At 39.6% G+C, this 18124-nt stretch overlaps 1 protein-coding gene and 3 non-coding genes across 4 annotated transcripts; 1 reads left to right on the forward strand and 3 right to left on the reverse strand.

Moving 5' to 3' along the window:
• Positions 1–2628: 2628 nt before the first annotated feature.
• On the forward strand, positions 2629–9539 carry LOC116681416 (zinc finger protein with KRAB and SCAN domains 1; the record flags this gene model as incomplete). Its single annotated transcript, XM_032509617.1, has 4 exons — positions 2629–2991; positions 5875–5942; positions 6229–6358; positions 9143–9539. Coding segments are annotated over exons 1-4 (661 nt in total), but the record flags the coding sequence as incomplete, so codon positions are not given.
• Positions 9540–14318: 4779 nt separating this feature from the next.
• On the reverse strand, positions 14319–14392 carry trnav-uac (transfer RNA valine (anticodon UAC)). The gene has a single exon. It is a non-coding gene; the product is annotated as a tRNA-Val (tRNA).
• A 181-nt stretch (positions 14393–14573) lies between these two features.
• trnav-uac (transfer RNA valine (anticodon UAC)) lies at positions 14574–14646 on the reverse strand. The gene has a single exon. It is a non-coding gene; the product is annotated as a tRNA-Val (tRNA).
• A 237-nt stretch (positions 14647–14883) lies between these two features.
• trnav-uac (transfer RNA valine (anticodon UAC)) lies at positions 14884–14956 on the reverse strand. Its single transcript has one exon. It is a non-coding gene; the product is annotated as a tRNA-Val (tRNA).
• Positions 14957–18124: the final 3168 nt, after the last annotated feature.

Below are 18124 nucleotides of genomic sequence, written 5' to 3' on the forward strand. Positions count from 1 at the left end.
GAAGTCAGAGAGAACTAAATCCGTTCAGATCACGGATCATCTCCAGTCTGTTTGTTCATTAAAACCAGATCAGGTCTCATGTAGAGCACTTTGCCAGCTACTCGTCTAACTAAAACCAATGGAGGACTGTGTACAAGCTGGTAGCAGGGTCTGATTATATCTTTATTAATCGGAATCGCACCACAGTGTTTTCATCAATTCCTGTCCAGCCTGAAGGAGCTGGGAATCGGCTGGAAACTGTCCGACTTTACCGCAGCTTTTGTCCCCGCCCCCCCCGCTGCTGGCGCCTGCTCTCGTCCACTTTACAGGCGAGGCGCAGTTCATCTCGAACGAGCCTATTTACACAGGCACGGGCTAATTACTGCTAACTAACATGCTAGTTAACATTAACATAGACACAGGCTAATTTCTGCTAACTAATATGCTAGTTAACATTAACATAGACACAGGCTAATCACTGCTAACTAACATGCTAGTTAACATTAACATAGACACAGGCTAATCACTGCTAACTAACATGCTAGTTAACATAGGGTTGTGTGTGTGATTCTGGGTACTGGTGCTTCCATTCCCTGGTAATGAGTTATTGTGGTTTTTAACTAAGGTGACCAGATTTCTCTGACAAAATCCGGGACATTTTCAGCTCAGAGGCGTATTTACCTCCAAAACACGTCATGTTTTATTTTTGTAAAACTTAAATCGGGGACATTAGACCTAGAGCTGTCCCTCCCCCGGGGCCTCCTCCCAGCTGGACCAAATACTGTTGTTTCTCCTCCGCCAAACCTTGTTCATAAAATAGCCATTTTTAACACGTCAACCTCCGCCATGTTTATTATAGGTTGTCGGGATAAAAGTTAAAATCGAGTTAAAATAAGAGCTCATTTTGGAGTTAATTGATGCCGAATTTTCATGTCGAATCTTCCGATTACAAAAAACAAAAACAATTCTTCATGTTTGTGGAGGTGAGAATCCCTAATGACAAAACAAATTTAAAATGCGACGATTCGATATCGGAGTCTGGTCCGTCAGCTGACAGACGCCGTAGGATCTAAGGTTGAAAGAGTTATTACTACTACTTAATAGTGTAAATCTCAGTAAAATAAGAGTTTTGGCGTGTTGGTTGAATGCCGAAGTTCTTAGTGTAAATTGCCGATTTAAGAAAATCCCAATTCAAGTTTGTCCAGGTGAGAATTCTTAATGAAAAGGCTAAAAGAAACGTAAAATTGAAGTTTTACTAATGGAATACGGCATGGCGATTTCCCCGCATACAATATAACGGCGTGAATTAATCATTGTTAAACATTATGTCACAATAAGAACATAAATCCGTCGTTAAAGATTCAAATGGACCCCGGATAATGTGAAATGAGCTTTGATTCTCCGCCAACCTCGTTGTAAAAAAGCTAGTTTTAACGGGTCTGACTTTCGCCGACTGGCTGTATGTTGGACGGATAAAAGTTAAAAAACTAGCTAAAATAGGAGGTCATTGGTGTTTCTTTTAATGCCGAATTTTTTAGTCTAACCTTAGGATTTAAAAATGTACTGTGTGTTTAACGAGGAGAGAATTATTTATGAATATGGTAACCAAATGTTAAATGTGAGGTTTTGCTAATGAGATGTGGTTTTGCGTTTCCCAACGGCATGTTTCGTGGATTAATCATTGTTGAATATTATGTCATTGCACAGGAAGAACATAAATCCGTCGTTAAAGATTCAAATGGACCCCGGATAATGTGAAACGAGCTTTGTTTCTCCGCCAAACCTCGTTGTAAAAAAAGCTAGTTTAACGGGTCTGACTTTCGCCGACTGCCTGTATGTTGTATGTGTCCCGCAGCGTGAGTTATTGGGATAATTGTCCAGCTTGTATTTACGTTCATAAAGGTGCTTGTTTGGCTGCTAACAGACTCAGATAATATTCTAAGTGTCTGACAACATTATGGAAATGATTTCTAAGGAGCTCGACCTTTCTGTTAAAGATTAAGATCCTTTTTAAAACATAAAAGTTCGCAAAATTGCGTTCGCTAAACCCACCAGACTCCAAGTAAATAATCAGTGATTTTAGCATCGTAAAATACAGCTTTCTAAAACATCTCTGAGCACCGCTGGCTCTGGCTGCCTGGAGCCTACGGGTGTGGGTGTGCGACCATCGGCTACGTTTTGTCAGTATTTTCTTTCTTTCATTCCAATTTCGGTCTGTCAGTCACAGTGAAATCCGGGGACATTTCCGGGGACAGATCCAGCGGGGACAGGTCACCAAAACGGATTGTTAATGTTAAAATGTTATTTAACTCTTAAAGTGGAGTTCCTCCTAAAAGTTGTACAGAGTATTAGTAAAGGAATGTATTATAAGTTGAACTATGTCCCCAGGTGTATGATGGTTCATGTTTTGACTCTGAAGTCGTTTGAATATTTATTTACAGCCAAAGAGGGTTTATGATTTCCATGAGGACATTAGTATAATGGAGGAGTTTTGGAGGTAGAAAGAAGAGATATATATTATTATTGAAACGGTACAGTAAAGGTGATATTTATTTTGGTAAGGACGAGACTATTTCTGGGAATTTGAGTGTGGAAGATTTTGCCCACTGAAAAATGGGGAGTAAAGAAAAAGGTGTTACGGTTCTTAAATTGAAGTGAAACATGTTTCCACGAGGGGAATGTTGTTGAGGACTGTTTTATGCTTTTGTGTTTGGGAGAATTTGTAATAAACAGAGGTTTGGAGACGAGGACCGCGGTTCGTTCTCTCACTCACTGACTCCGTGATTCTGCTTTCCAGGTTTTCTCCTATGAGAGTTAAGTTGTGAACCCCAATTAAGAAAAATCATTTGTTACCCCGGTTACTCGATTTGAAACCACCCCCTTGGGGCAGACGTCAAGCTGGCGACCGGAGCAGGAAAGGAGGAGGAAGAGGAGAAGCTTGCAGCAATGAAGGAGGAAGAGGAGGAGGAGCCTGCAGCAGTTAAGGAGAAAGAGGAGGAGCATGTGGTGAAGGTTTTGGACCGCAGAGTGGTGAAGGGAAGAGTAGAGTTTCTGCTGAAATGGAAGGGGTTCTCAGAGTAAGTATGAGTCTAGAATATTAATAATTGGTGTTCTTGGTCCTGAGATATATAATATATTTACATATTGCAAATAAGTGTCAGCATGTTATCATGCCCTCAAAGTTGAAGGTTTGGTATTTTGACACTACGTTGCAGACCCACAAATAACCTTAAATAACCTTACAAGATGGCAATAGAAAAATAGATAACCTTAGAAATAGAAAAAATGAATAATAGGAATGTTAATTAGAGTGAGAATGGATTGTCTAAAAACTAAAAGTGTGAGGAGATGTTCTTCTGTCTGCACTCACCTTTCCAGTGAGGAGAACACATGGGAGCCACAAGACAACCTGGACCTGGACCTTATCACCGAGTACCTGCAGAGACACGAGGAGACGGAGGAGAAGAAGAAGGAGGGCAAGAGGAAAGGTGTCAGGGAGGAGGAGGTGAGTGAAGGAAAGAGGTAGGGCTGCTTTTTTTTTTTTTTTTAAAGCGTCATTTCATAGAACGCTCCGGGATTTTTTTTGCAAAGCCCATCTACCGCTACTACATGATCAGTTGTTCCCTGCACCCCGTGCAGCTTAGTTTCTAGATGGAGACAGTCACAGAGGACAGAGTAGCGTGAGGAAAACTCCACAGATAGCAGTCGGTTATACGTCGGTCTCAAGGTTTACCAGTTTACCAGTAAACGCAACATTTTGTCCCGTCTGTGTTGTTTTTCAGACAACAACAGTGAGCAGTGCTAGTCGGTGCTAGTAGCGTCTGTCCAGAGCAGGCTAACAGCCAGGCTAAGATTAATCCTGGAGTCTCATGTGTCAAATCAGCTGCCGTCTGATCCGAAATAAACGTGTTTAACAGTTATTCCGTTGTCTTCTGCATGTGTTCTGCTTTATTTTTATTAACATGCATTAGTCTACTTATCACTATTGTTGTCGCAAGTTTTATTTAAACCCTACTACAGCTGTTTAGATGGTTAGAAATGGTTGCACTGGCATCCTGATGCGGAGTGGGACTTTTCTCGGTGGGACGGTACTGTCTCGAGGCTGCCTGGCGTGCGGCCGCTGCCCGGTGGCTGCTGGTTGGTGGCCGCTACCTGCCGGCAGACCTGCGAGTCGCATCAGTGTCCACTCTCTCTGTAAAAGTAGAGATGAGCAGCGCAGCGTCCGTGGTCTCAGCTTCAGGTTTATACAGGACGCGCTCCGGAGATTAAGTGTGACGATATTAATGTAGCGATATTCCCAGATGATAATAATGGCAGACTGCTCAGAGACCAATACATTCATGATTCATTTTCTTATTGCTTGTCCTTCTCTAATAAAGGACAGTTTATATTACTCCTTAATATGTAGGCCTAATGTTTTTTATATAGCGTACATTGGTTTCATAACCTTCTCAATTAGTCTCACATCCCTGGACCAATAACGTGCCTAGATACAGGACGTATGTAGTGTAGTTTACATTCATCACGCTGGGAACACCACAATGGTTCTTAATCTTTTTATTTTGGTGCGGCCACTTGTCAGAAGAATATAAAAACATGAATATTGTTCTACATAGAAATGAGCAGTCATTTAAAGAAAGGCAGCATCAAAAAGGAAGGTCTTCAACCTTGATTTAAAAGAACTGAGAGTAGCAGCTGCAGGTTTCTGGGAGTTTATTCCAGATATGAGGAGCATAGAAACTGTAACACCATGTAACACCATGTATACATGGTGTGTTGTATATCTGTTTCAGTTATCACCGTTTTGAATGTCATTGATGTTTACAAAAACATTTTAACAAAAATCTGTCTTTATTGTCGATAAATAAAACATAACAGGCAAAAACGTTACATAAAATTATGTTACAGAACCATTAACTATTAGAACCATAACTAACATGTCACACACATAAAAAGGCACTCATATATCTAATATAAGTGCCCCACCCCCCCTCCTGTTTCATCAGTGTCCCGTATCAAAACCAACAACAATATACAACTGCATGAACAGGAATTAATAAAAAATTATTACAATAATACAGTACCAATGCAATAATGAATGGGTACAACATGAACATATGATTTAGGAAACGTCTGCGTTTTCAGCCCTAAAGTGGACCAGCTGTTGTGTCCTCCTGTGCGATACAGGACGGTATATGTAAAGCATGTAGCGATGTATCATAGACCGTTAATATTTATTTATATATATATATATATATATATATATATATATGATGTATACAGTCCATTCAAGGCAGAGAAATGTGGGACTGTTGTGCAAATCAACGTTAACGTCAGCGATTAGGGTTAGCATTGCAAGCTAGCGATTTTTTTAAAGGTTTCAGTTAGGAACATGGTTGCAAGTATACATGTACAGGACTGCATAGACCACAAAACAAGACTGTTGTAATTTTTAAATCAATTCTTTAAGACGAAAATACTTATTTTATGCGTCTCTCTGGTCGATGCGGCAGCCATTGTTGCCTGTTGCACCATGTCTATCCTACCCCCTCGGTTTGAAGTATGCCCGCGTTCTCCCTAGATTTTTTCTTTCACTGTCTAGGGCCATGCACCCCTTAGCCCTCGATCACAAAACGTATTGGGACACCACTAGGTCCAGCGTGAACGCGCAAAAATGAGGGGAAGGGGTAAGGGTAAGACAGAGCAATGAGATTCAGCCTAACCCTTGTATCATTATCCCCCCCCCCCCCCCCGGGTCTACCAAAGGAGTCCTCAGCAGACGTCAAGCTGGCGACTGGAGCAGTGAAGGAGGAAGAGGAGGAGCCTGCAGCAGTGAAGGAGGAAGAGGAGGAGCCTGCAGCAGTGAAGGAGGAAGAGGAGGAGCATGTGGTGGAGAAGGTTTTGGACCGCAGAGTGGTGAAGGGAAGAGTAGAGTTTCTGCTGAAATGGAAGGGGTTCTCAGAGTAAGTATGAGTCTAGAATATTACAAATTGGTGTTTTTAGTCCTGAATACACACACACACACACACACACACACACACACACATTCTACAGCATAATTTTCGGTATTGTACCATACCCTCAAAGTTGAAGGTTTGGTATTTTGACACTAAGGTGCAGACCTGCAAATAAGTTTACAACATGGCAACAGATAAAAGGAATAATCCAAATTAGCAGCTAGAGTGAGAATGTATTTCCTAAAAAACAAAGTGTGAGGAGATGTTCTTCTGTCTGCACTCACCTTTCCAGTGAGGAGAACACATGGGAGCCACAAGACAACCTGGACCTGGACCTTATCACCCAGTACATGCAGAAACACAAGGAGACGGAGGAGAAGAAGAAGAAGGAGGGCAAGAGGAAAGGTGTCAGGGAGGAGGAGGTGAGTGAAGGAAAGAGGGTACTCCAGACTGAAGAGTCCCAGAAATCTAATCTCAATATTAATGAATGCACACAGAGGGTTTCACAAATGTCTTTTAGTCAATTAAACTGCGGCCCTCTGATAGTGGCCGGGGGAGGGACACGGATAAATAAAGGCCGGGAAAAATCAGTGTGGATAATCTCCTCGGTGCCTTTCATATAATGTGGAGTCACGTTTATCGTAATTTACATTTCTACCAATTTAACGTAACAGATTCCACAATTTATTCACATTTGTTTTTCTGGATTATGGTTGTCATGTAAAGTATTATTTGTGACCAAATTTTTATTTTTGATCTAATTAAGAAACAAAGAGTGCCAACCAATCCCCTAAGTCTGAGAGGCTGATGACCCCTACAGATACTAGATCAAGTTCAACTGGAGTCAAACACTCCCACAAAGAAAAGTTTCCAGCACTACCAATCCCAGACCATCCCCGGTTGTTCCCGCCTGGCTCAAGGCCGGCAACAAAAAGGCCACGCAGATATTTCAACCCAAACTTTATTAACACACACACACTTAGCGTAACCATGGCAATGCAGCAGTGGAACTAAGACACAGACAATGCTTCTGGTTTTACTTAGCTCGCTCCACCATGGCGCCTTACTAACTCACTCTGTCTGTTGATATACAAACACAGATCAATGGACATGCATGTATTGTTGGGGGGTGTATGAGGCCACCCCCTTTCAACCAATCATTACACCTTTGTATCCAAACCCTTTACATACAGTTGTGTTCAGAATAACCACAGTGTTTTTAAAGAAGTGAATAATGATCCAAATCCTTAGAATAGCTTTTAATCCCATAATGCCAATGCATTGGGAACACTGGCCGTTCATTTCCAAATCAGAACATGACCAACATTGATCAAGTTTGTGTTCTACCTTTACAGGAAGTGAAGAAAAAGGAATATTAGCAGTATTGGCATTTTTCTTTAAAAACTCAAATGTTTACTTTATAAACTGAAAATGGGTCAGGGTTTGTATCCCTGCACTGATATTTAGTTGCATAACCATTATTTCTGAGATCTGCTTCATATCTGTGTTGCATGGAGTCACCTGTGAACAGGTATTCCAGCCCAGGACCATTTAACTACATCCCATAATTCCTCTGCATTACTAGGTTTGGCCTCAGAAACAGCATTTATGATGTCACCCAGCAAGTGTTCTCTGGGATTGAGGTCCGGGGGTTGGGCTGGCCCCTCCATAAAATCAATCTGGTTCATCTGGAACCAAGACTTTGGTCCTTCCTGGTGTGTTTGGGTCCTTGTCTTGTTGAAAGACCCGTTTCAAAGGCATTTCCTCTTCAGCATAAGGCAACGTGACCTCTTCAAGTATTCTGATGTATTGGAACTGATCCATGATCCCTGGTATGTGATGAACAGGCCCAACACCACAGTATGAGAAACATCCCATAACCAGCATGCTTTACTGTCTTCACAGTGGACTGGGGCTTGATTTCAGTGCAGGGGGGTCGGAGGACAAACTGTCTGCGTCTCCTAGACCCAAAAACAACAATTTCCAGATCAGTCCCCAGAATGTTGCTCCATTTCTCTGTTGGCCAGTCAATGTGTCCTTTGGTTGTTTCCCACGTCGGTCAGGCGTTGGATGCCATTTCAAGACATTTGAAATTATTTTGGCAGAGCAGCTTATAATCTTCTGCACTTCTTATATGTTTTCCCTCTCATATCAACTTTTTAATCAAAGTCCTCGGTTCCTCAGAGCAATGGCTGGAACGAGCCATTTTGCTGAGTATTTCAGTGTGAAAAGCACTATAACCAGCATGCACAACATGTACTTCCTTCCTTCCTTAAATATGTCTATAATACAGTATATAGATTAAATATGGGCCATAACTGACACCTGTTTCTTCACAGAATCAATCAGCTCTCTAATTGAACACAACACTGCTATTATTATGAGCATGCTCCTTTCAATGACAGATTCAATTCTACAGAATGAGCAGCATGCATGTCATGGCTGTTGGTTTTCTAGGACTCTACAACACTTACTAGTAAATTATTTGCCATGTAGAAATATGACTTTTACCAAAAAATAATTTGAGTTTAGTGATGCTGTTATTGTGAACACAACTGTACATCAAAGCTAGTTTTATTCCAGAGCACAGCAGAAAGCTCTGCTGAGCTTCAGAAATGCTTGAGGAAATGTAGCTTGTGTGGACAATACCACATTACACTACCATATTACTCACTTACATAATACTGCTGGTTATACAAGTTTGATTTAGCAAAAACAACAACCTAAAACAAAAGGTCAAAGGTCAACTGGTGCCCCTCATTGCTAATGCCTATCAGGAACAATGGTTCCAATTTACTTTACTGGAGTAGAGCTGTTCCAGCAACATAAAGACAACACAGTAACCCCTACAGATACCAGTGAGAGCTAAAAATCTGTGGGAAAATGTTACATTTACAACTCTCCCGGCACAAAACATCCTGGATGATCCCCCATTTGTTACCGGCTGGCTAAAGGCTGGCAACAAAATGGAGACCACACATAAATTGATCAAAAGTAGTTTATTTATCACAAACTAACCAACAATGGATGTTACATTTCCCATAATGCAACTCCATAATAGTGATGTAGGCAGATAATTAAGAAAAGTATTGCGTCAGTCAAACAATGTTCCATAGACATGCTCTAAATATTTTTTCTAGTTTAAGATAGAGCTCTACAGCATGGCACCTCACTAACTCACTCTCTTGGTTTTTCTCTGTTGATAGAAACGGAGAGGAAGAGGAGTCAAACGTCACCGCTGTCAGCACTGTGACAAATCCTTCACATCAGGATATTTAAAGATTCATCAGAGAGTTCACACTGGAGAGAAGCCTTACAGCTGTGATCAATGTGGAGCAGCTTTCGCAGTACTGAGTAACCTAAAAACACATCAACGCATTCACACTGGAGAGAAGCCTTACAGCTGTGATCAATGTGGGGAAACCTTTTCTCAGAGGGGACACCTTAAAACTCACCAGCGCATTCACACTGGAGAGAAGCCGTTCAGCTGTGAACAATGTGGGGAAACCTTTTCTCAGAGTGGTAGCCTTAAAACTCACCAGCGCATTCACACTGGAGAGATGCCGTACTGGTGTGAACAATGTGGGGAAATGTTTTCTCGGAGTGATAGCCTTAAAAGACACCAGCCCATTCACACTGCCTCGTTGTGAACATGTTTCAGAGCCAAGCTGTTTCCTCCTCCTCATGCCCTGATAGCTGTGTTGTTATATTCTGATCTTCTCTCCACATTGAAGGCTGACCAGCAGTAACTTTATCTTCTGAGCAACATGTATGTTATTGTGGATCAGCTGGACTGTTTTCTGCCTGTCCTCAGAACCCTTTACCATTTAGGGACCATTATCAGTGCCTGAACCCATCCTTTTAAAAATCTATTTTTCAAATGTATATATTTAAAAAAAAAAAAATTTAAAAAAAGGAGCACAAAAAGACAGCCAGCAACATTTAAGAACAGCTTGTTTATCGCTATATGGTCCAAATTAAATGTAATTTTTTTTAAATGTTTCTCCAGTAAATTGCTTGAAGAAGAAGGCCCAAAGGCGAAACATTAAGACGTTTAAAGATGTTTTTTTAGACGTGTTTGAAACTTTTTGATTTTGTAAAAACTTTCTTCTCATCTCTAGAAACATACTTTTTTTAGGCTGACAGAAAGTCATTGTAATTTTTATTTTAGGAATACATTTTTGTCACCCTTATATAGTGGGTTTGGGATGAAACTATGAAAAGTTGGAAGTTTAGAAAAAGCGCAAATTCAATGTTTGTTTAAATTGGTCCTCTCATTATTACCAGCACACTAGAAGTTGGCCATTTTTAATTCTACGTTCTCAAGTTATTGTTGTTTTGTAGTTAAAATAAAATAAATTAAACGAGGCCTCATGCTGATTATTTGAGACTTGATATGGTGGATTTATCCTTCCTGCCGTTTCTGTGTTTAAACTCCTTGACAAGAGAACGTTTCCATCCACTAAAAGTGCTGAAAGACTCAGATTATTATTCTAAGTGTGTGACAACATTATGGGATGGATCCCTACAGAGATAGACCTTTTAGATAGAAAAATGAAGGTGATTTTCTTACTAAACCAAGTGATATAGCAAATTGTGTCAATGATTATTTCATAAATAAAATAAATCTTAAAAATACTACACAGCTAACACGGATTTGTAAAAAACATTGATAAATAAGATCATGGAAAGTAAAACATGTAGCTTTAAATTTCAGAGTGTCAGTGTTTTGAAAGTGGCAGAGTCCAGCACTTCAGCAATTAATATGAAAAAATGACAAGTGATTCAGAATAAAGCTGCACGTGTGTCTCTCTCCTGTGGGTTTAGATCAAATGTTGATAACATGCATGAACAACTCTCATGGCTTAAAGTTAAAAATAGATTTGTGTATTCGCTAATGTTTTTTTTACATAACATTATAACAACTAAAAAACCTTTTACTTTATACACAAAACTGTCCTTTACATTAAACAAACATCATTATCCAATGAGGCATGCAGTAGGAGGGAGTTTTATTTTACCTAAAGTGAAAACTAAATTAATTCAACGTTCAGTCAGGTACAGAGCGATGTGTGAATGGAACTCTCTCCCAACGACTATCAAACACAACTCTCAGTAGGGTTTAAAAAATACTTAAGTCATATTTACTTCAAAGGAATTAAATATGTTTGTTATCTTATTTTTTAAAATAGATTTGTCTATTCGGAGTAGTGCCTTTTATTAATAATTAATAGCGTTAACTGTAAGATTTAATTATGATTTGTATTTTTAAATGTATGTCTGTGTGTAATGAAATGTCTTAAAGAGTATAGGACCCCAGGAAGAATAGCTTTTAGTTTATGCTGAAGCTAATGGGGATTTAAATAAAACAAACAATTATTAATCACTCAATAAATAACCAGATTATTCATTCCACACCTCCACTTCTATGGAAAGTAGTCTCATCCAGGACCTATCGCACCCAAAGCGAGAATCATAATCCTAGACCAATGAACCAGGAGAGCCATGACCTGCTCGTTTGTTCCTAATATTCTTTCCCATTTTTTTCTGTTTTGGGCAGTTGAAGCAGGATATTAAAAATAGCCTACATGCTCTATTACAATTTGAGCATGGGTTAATTTAACGATAAACTGGATTTTAAATTACAGATTAAGATTGTAACAGCTCCTGCCTTAAAAGGCTCATCTGGGAGTGGAACCCAGGAGCTCTCGCACGCGAAGCAAGAATAATACCCCTAGACCAACGAGCCATGCATAAACCTCCTATTAGCAATTTTCCATCAAGTAAATGTGATCAGTCAGTGACTCGAAAGGCAATTGTTAAGTAGTTTGTTTGGCATGTAGTGTTTTTATGGCTCCACTGCCGGATTGAGCTGTCTGATTATATTGGACAAAAGACTACTTTTGAAGCAAAACATTTGACCAAAATTGGACCTTGAATTTTGGTAAAAAGAAAAGCAGCTTAAAAAGGAAATGAAGCTTGAATTTGTCACTGACTTGAAAGGCTATGGTCAGGTAGCAGAGATGGGAAGTAACGAAGTACAAATACTTCGTTACTATACTCAAGTAGATTTTTCAGATATTTTTACTTTACTTTACTACTTATTTTGTGGCGACTTTTTACTTTTACTCCTTACATTTTAACACAAATATCGGTACTTTCTACTCCTTACATTTTACAAAATTGGCTCGTTACTTTCGTTTGTACAAGAAGATGTTATGTCGGAAAATAGCGCGGACACGCGCCACACACCGCGAGCGGGTGCGCGCGCGCCACACGGAGAAAAAAATGAGAGAAAAGAAAAAGAGAGCTGTCCGGAGGACAATCAGCTGATATTGTGTGTGTGCGTCTTTGAGAACTGTAAGTCGTATAACTCATGTTGTCAGTTCACTTAAGCCTGTTACTGGTCTATAGTTCTTCACATTTAAAGTAAGTTAGCTAGTGGTTTTGGTGTGTTCTTCACCTGTTAGCTAGTTTGCACGTTGATATTAATCAACACTTTCACCAGCTTTATTCGCATGAGTTTTTTTTTTAGTTTTTTTTACCAAACTTCAGATACTGTAATTCAATTGACAAGTGGATGGAAACTTAGCTAGAGAGAAGTTGTCTCCATCTGTGTTTTAACAGACACACCTGGGGCGAAGTTGAAAACCCCAAACAGCTTTAATCCAGTCCTGATCTAGTCCTCAACTTCACATCATTTCACTGGAGATATCGTTATTGTTTACGTCATCAATACCATATTCAGTCTAAATGGATGGGAATACATCTACTGTACGTTGCATTTGACGCACGACTGAGACAACTCAACAGATTCAGCATTAGTTCACAGCAAATCATTGTGCCTTATGGCGCTAACGTTAGCACATAGTAGTATGGATGGCAACATGATTGAAAATGAAGAAAATAGAGATCTGGCAGACAAGCAGCAAGACATTCCCATCATCATCATATGTTATGTTTAGTCCTGTTGGCACACATCCATTTAAAATGTAGCCTTTGCCATATAAACACCGTGTTCCTCATGTCCAGTGAAATTCCTTAGCGTGCTCTCTAGTAACATTGGTGTGGTCCTGGTAGCTTTGCATAAAAAATTATTGTCATTCGCAAGGCTACTTTTACTTTTATACTTTAAGTAAATTTCCAAGCCTGTACTTTGATACTTTTACTTGAGTAAAGAAGTTTAATCAGTACTTCCACTTTTACCAGAGTATTTTTTAACACAAGTATCTGTACTTCTACTCAAGTACGAAAAGTGAGTACTTTTCCCATCTCTGTCAGGTAGATTGGCATGGGGTCTTTTCACGGCTCCAATGACCGACTTCTATGCAAAGTGGTCTCATCCGGAACCAATCGGACCCAACGCGAGAATCATACCCATAAACCAAAAAGCCATGAAACACAGAGTTCTAGCAATTTTCCATCTGTGTGTTAATTTTTGACTATGATATATACCATAGCAGTGCAAGCATTTTGCCCAGGTTTGATTTCCAGTCACCGCCACGTTTTGAAACCACATACAACATTAACATTACATATTTCACCCAGGTTTCAAGAAAGTAAAAAAAAATCAGACAAACTCAGGGGATGCAGCCCAGTGGTCAAATGCATGCTTTGAATTTATAAGGACCTGGGTTCAGTCCTTGGCATCTCCATCCGGTGTTATGGTCCAGTCTGTAAAAGAGCTTTAGACGATCTTACTCTGACTGATGAAAGGAAATAATGCAACAAGTGTAACAAAGGCAATAAAGTGGAAGATTAACTTAATAAGTGACTGATGACTCTGTGCACTTAACCATCTCCTGCTTTACTCAGCAACTGAGACGGATTTGAACAAATTTGTATAGCACAGTGTTGTGCATCCTTGCATGTATGGTACTTAATGCAAAAATCAGTCTCAGTGCCCAGATGTGTTGCAAGATTTGCAGTCAACATTGTATTGCCCAGTGATGATGGTATAGTGGGCAGCATAGCTACCTCCCCCGCAATTGACCTGGGTTTGTTTCCCAACCATTGCAGTTTATTTGTCAAGAAGTAACTAGAAAGGTTACTTGCCCAACCCGATTTGATAAAATATTAGATCTCTGTTAAGGTACAAATAAGGGAACATATCAATCAATCAAGCTGCCTTCACGAGGATCCATAGAGACAGGCAGTGCACTACAATTTGCACTTTGCCCGTGTCTGGTAACTACTACTAACCAATTGAAAAGTTTATGAACATTTGTCCAAACAGGTATAGCTGTTCTCTTCAGGTTGTTGTGGCAGAGTGGTTAAGGCGATGGACTAGAAATCTATTGGGGTCTCCCCGCGCAGGTTAGGGTTAAAATTGCCGACAACGAGAGACATTCTTTCAGAGTGTCAGTCCTTCAAACATAAGTCTGATTCCACTGGGGATTGAACCCAGGACCTTCTGCATGTAAAGCAGATAGTGATAGCTACTACACTATGGAACCTCTGACGTCCTGTCATCATTAACATAATGGTAACAATACATTAAAAATAATGGCTGGAGGTGAGGTTCTGAAAAGACATGGGCTTATATTTCATTATTTGCATTCAATTCTTTCTAAAGACTTTTCAAATGACAATTGCCAGGTGGTACAAATACATAGTTCTTACTTTAAAGCATAAGTCTGGTTCCACTGGGGATTGAACCCAGGACCTTCTGCGTGTAAAGCAGACGTGATAACTACTACACTATGGAACCTGTTGTAATACTGTCATCTTTAACATAATCAGAACCAAACTGTAAATAAAATGGATGGAGGTCAGGTTCTAAGAAGTGAAACCAATGCAAAAGCACTGAAGAAATCTTTCAGATAGACGATATGTCTTTGAAGCAGGTTTTTTTGATTGTCGAGTGTCAATCACTCCTTTTTTAAGACTTTTCAAGGGACACCAGCAAGACGGTAACAGGACATAGTTCTTACTTTAAACCTTAATTTGGCTCCACTGGGGATTGAACCCAGGACCTTCTGCGTGTAAAGCAGACGTGATAACTACTACACTATAGAACCTCTTCGACATTCTTTTTCTTTACATGATCTGAATATAAATGTGATCTGAACCATAGACTGTAGAGTTAGCTGTACTGTAGCTCCGGTTCTGAAAAGTGAAAACAATGCAATGGTGAACGAAGTGAAGTGAGGTTTCTTTTCAGCACTGTAGCCTGGCTGACGGATGGTCACAGCTCTACTGAGCCGAGTATTCCCAGAGCTCTTAGTAGCAACGACTTTATGAGATTTTTCAAATAATTCTCCTGCTGTGCCTTGTAATGCCACAGTGTCCTGCTATGCCATGAATACTACAAAGAACTGCTACAAACTACTACTTTTTCTACTTTTGTTATTTCCACTCTTCATTAACCCCAACCGGCCCGTCAGACACCGCCTACCAAGAGCCTGGGTCTGTCCCAGGTTTCTGCCTAAAAGGAAGTTTTTCCTCGCCACTGTTGCACTGTTGCTTGCTCTGGAGGAAACTACTAGAACTGTTGGGTCCTTGTAAATTCTGGAGTGTGGTCTAGACCACACTATCTGTAAAGGGTCTCGAGATAACTCTGTTATGAATTGATACTATAAATAAAATTGAATTGAAAATGCATGTGCAAAACACAATCTATAATCAATACAATATAGTCTATTGTATAAGGGCATACCTGACACATCTAAAATAATGAAGTTTTTGTAATGTCAGCTGATGATAGAGTTTTTTTTTGTCATTGTGTTATGATTGACTGTTTGGAATATTATTTGATTTTGAAACATGTTTACAGTGTTTTGTTAGACATAGTGTGTTGTGTTAGTGTATTATTGTATTTTGAAAATTAGTTTTAGAGTTTAGTTTACAATGTGTGATTTTGAGCATGAAATTAACTGTTTTGCCAGTTGTGTGTTTTGTGTGTGTTGGTGTGTTAAGAGTTTAGGAAACATCTGTCATAGGAATTGTAAAAAACTGTAATAGTATAGCTTACACATGCGGATGGAGTGCTAACTGTGTTAATAATTTTGGAAATTTGTTAAAAGTATTGAAAAATCTGTCATAGCAATTGTAAAAAACTGTAACTCCCTTTCATACAGTAGATGAGATTTGGATACTTTCTCAGACTGTGAAGGTAACCACATGGTGGAGGCCCAGCCATTGTTTTGATGCACCATAATCATATTCCACATAGGGTGTGTGGGGGTATAGCTCAGTGGTAGAGCATTTGACTGCAGACAAGAGGTCCCCAGTTCAATTCTGGATACCCCCTGCAAGGATGTGTGCAGGCTATCATTTTTATGATTGTTGTTGTTGATACTTGAAAAAAGCATGCATGTAACTAATGTTATTTCTTTCCAGAAGCCCTTGGCTTTCTCCCCTCTCAGACTTCTTAGATTGTGGTGCACCTGAGTAGTGGATGCAGCTGCTGCCGTGGTCCTGCTGGACCCCTGCACTATACTGCCTACATATTATTAGTATAGTTCTATTACCTTTACTGCTGCCATAATTACCACCGGTCCTCTTTTCATTCCATTTTCTCTCTCTCTCTCTCTCTCTCTCTCTCTCCTCTCTCTCTCTCTCTCTCTTACTAAGTAACATTTGCAAAAGGTAGTGGTGGGATTTGAAGAAGATTTGAGACCACTCAGCCACACTACCTGCGCACACCATCACACCAAATCGTGACACACACACGGACCGTAACTAATGGTATGATTGTTAATGTCATTGGAAACAAACTTTTGCAAGAAAAAGTCAATACTTTATTGAAAAAGGCCAGTACTTAATGTCTCCACCTGCTGAAGAGTAAACTTAACAGCATCTCAAATTTACTTCATCCATAAAATAGAAAACTGTGCTCATACCTGCCGTAACACCCATAAACACTGGAGCATATACAATAAATATACTACACTACAGTCCAAGTACATAAATACAGTAAAATAGAAAGTGTAAAACATGTACATTTAAAGTGCTTGTTGTGCTGTCTGAAAATTGAATTATCACTGAATAAAAGAAGAAACCTGGTTAAAACTTGTAATGGTAATGTTGTATATGGCTTCAAAACCTTTAAATGCAACTGCAGTGGCTGGAACTCAAACCCAGGATAAATGCTTGCACTGCTACGATATAAATCATAGACGAAAGGAAACCACCTGTTGTCTTTCTGCTGGACATTACAAACTATCACTGCAAATCTCTGAAATAACTATAGACCACATTTTCATTCACATGCTTGTGCTATTGTTCAACCACTGTCACTGTATTTTCAGCATCAGTTGTGTTTCTTGTCTCAAAGCAGCTGCCCGTGTGAGGGACGAACTCAAAACCTAGATTATGAGACTGAAGCAGTGCCTACGGCGCCAACGAGTTGCTATGAAGGTAGTTGCAATGGTTGGGAAATTTCAGAAATAGAACAATTTGCTCTTAATCTTAATAAAAACAATGTTTTTGGAAACCTATGTACTCACACAAAGGCTAAGATCGACCCTAGATGCTTTGTCATGACCCATGAAAGGCCAGGACAAAAGACTGTGTGCAAGGTTGAGGAAATTGATTATATTACTACACAAAGAAATGGCAATTCAATAATGGTGGTAGTCAGTTTAGTCAAGGTGAGTGTGTATGCATGGATGAGTGTGAGGTATGGTGTCAGTGATTTATGCTGGACAGAGTAAAACTAACAAAGATGAGGGGGAGAGGTTCTGACTGAGAGACCTCTAGGGCACTCACGATGTACAACCAATAATCAAACACTACAGAGTCAATGCTTCAGAAAATGAAGAACATTGTTCAGAAAGCTTAATGAAGCTTCATTTGACCATAACTATTAACTACTGAAAGAAATTAAGTCTCTGGAAATATTATGCCTAAGCAATTAGACAAAATAGTGCAACGTAATTTTTAACCGCGCTAACTAGAAGAAACCATAGGTAGCCTTGAATTCGAAACTTCTGAAGTTATTGTTGATCTCAGAAACAATGATGAACGACACCATCCTATCACAACGCCCATGCTTGTGCCTTTGTTATGCAAATACTCTGGAAGTCTACTTATTAAGAGTATGCATTCCCATTTTTCCCCAATTGATTGTAAAATCCTTCCTGAGATTGTTGATCTCAGAAATAACTGTAGAATCAAAACTTCCATGTATGTGCTATGTGCCAGTGTTCATCACCTGTCAATGTATTTTCAGCATCAGATGTGTT

This window comes from Etheostoma spectabile, unplaced genomic scaffold, assembly GCF_008692095.1.
Source record: "Etheostoma spectabile isolate EspeVRDwgs_2016 unplaced genomic scaffold, UIUC_Espe_1.0 scaffold00018618, whole genome shotgun sequence".
NCBI lineage: Eukaryota > Metazoa > Chordata > Actinopteri > Perciformes > Percidae > Etheostoma > Etheostoma spectabile.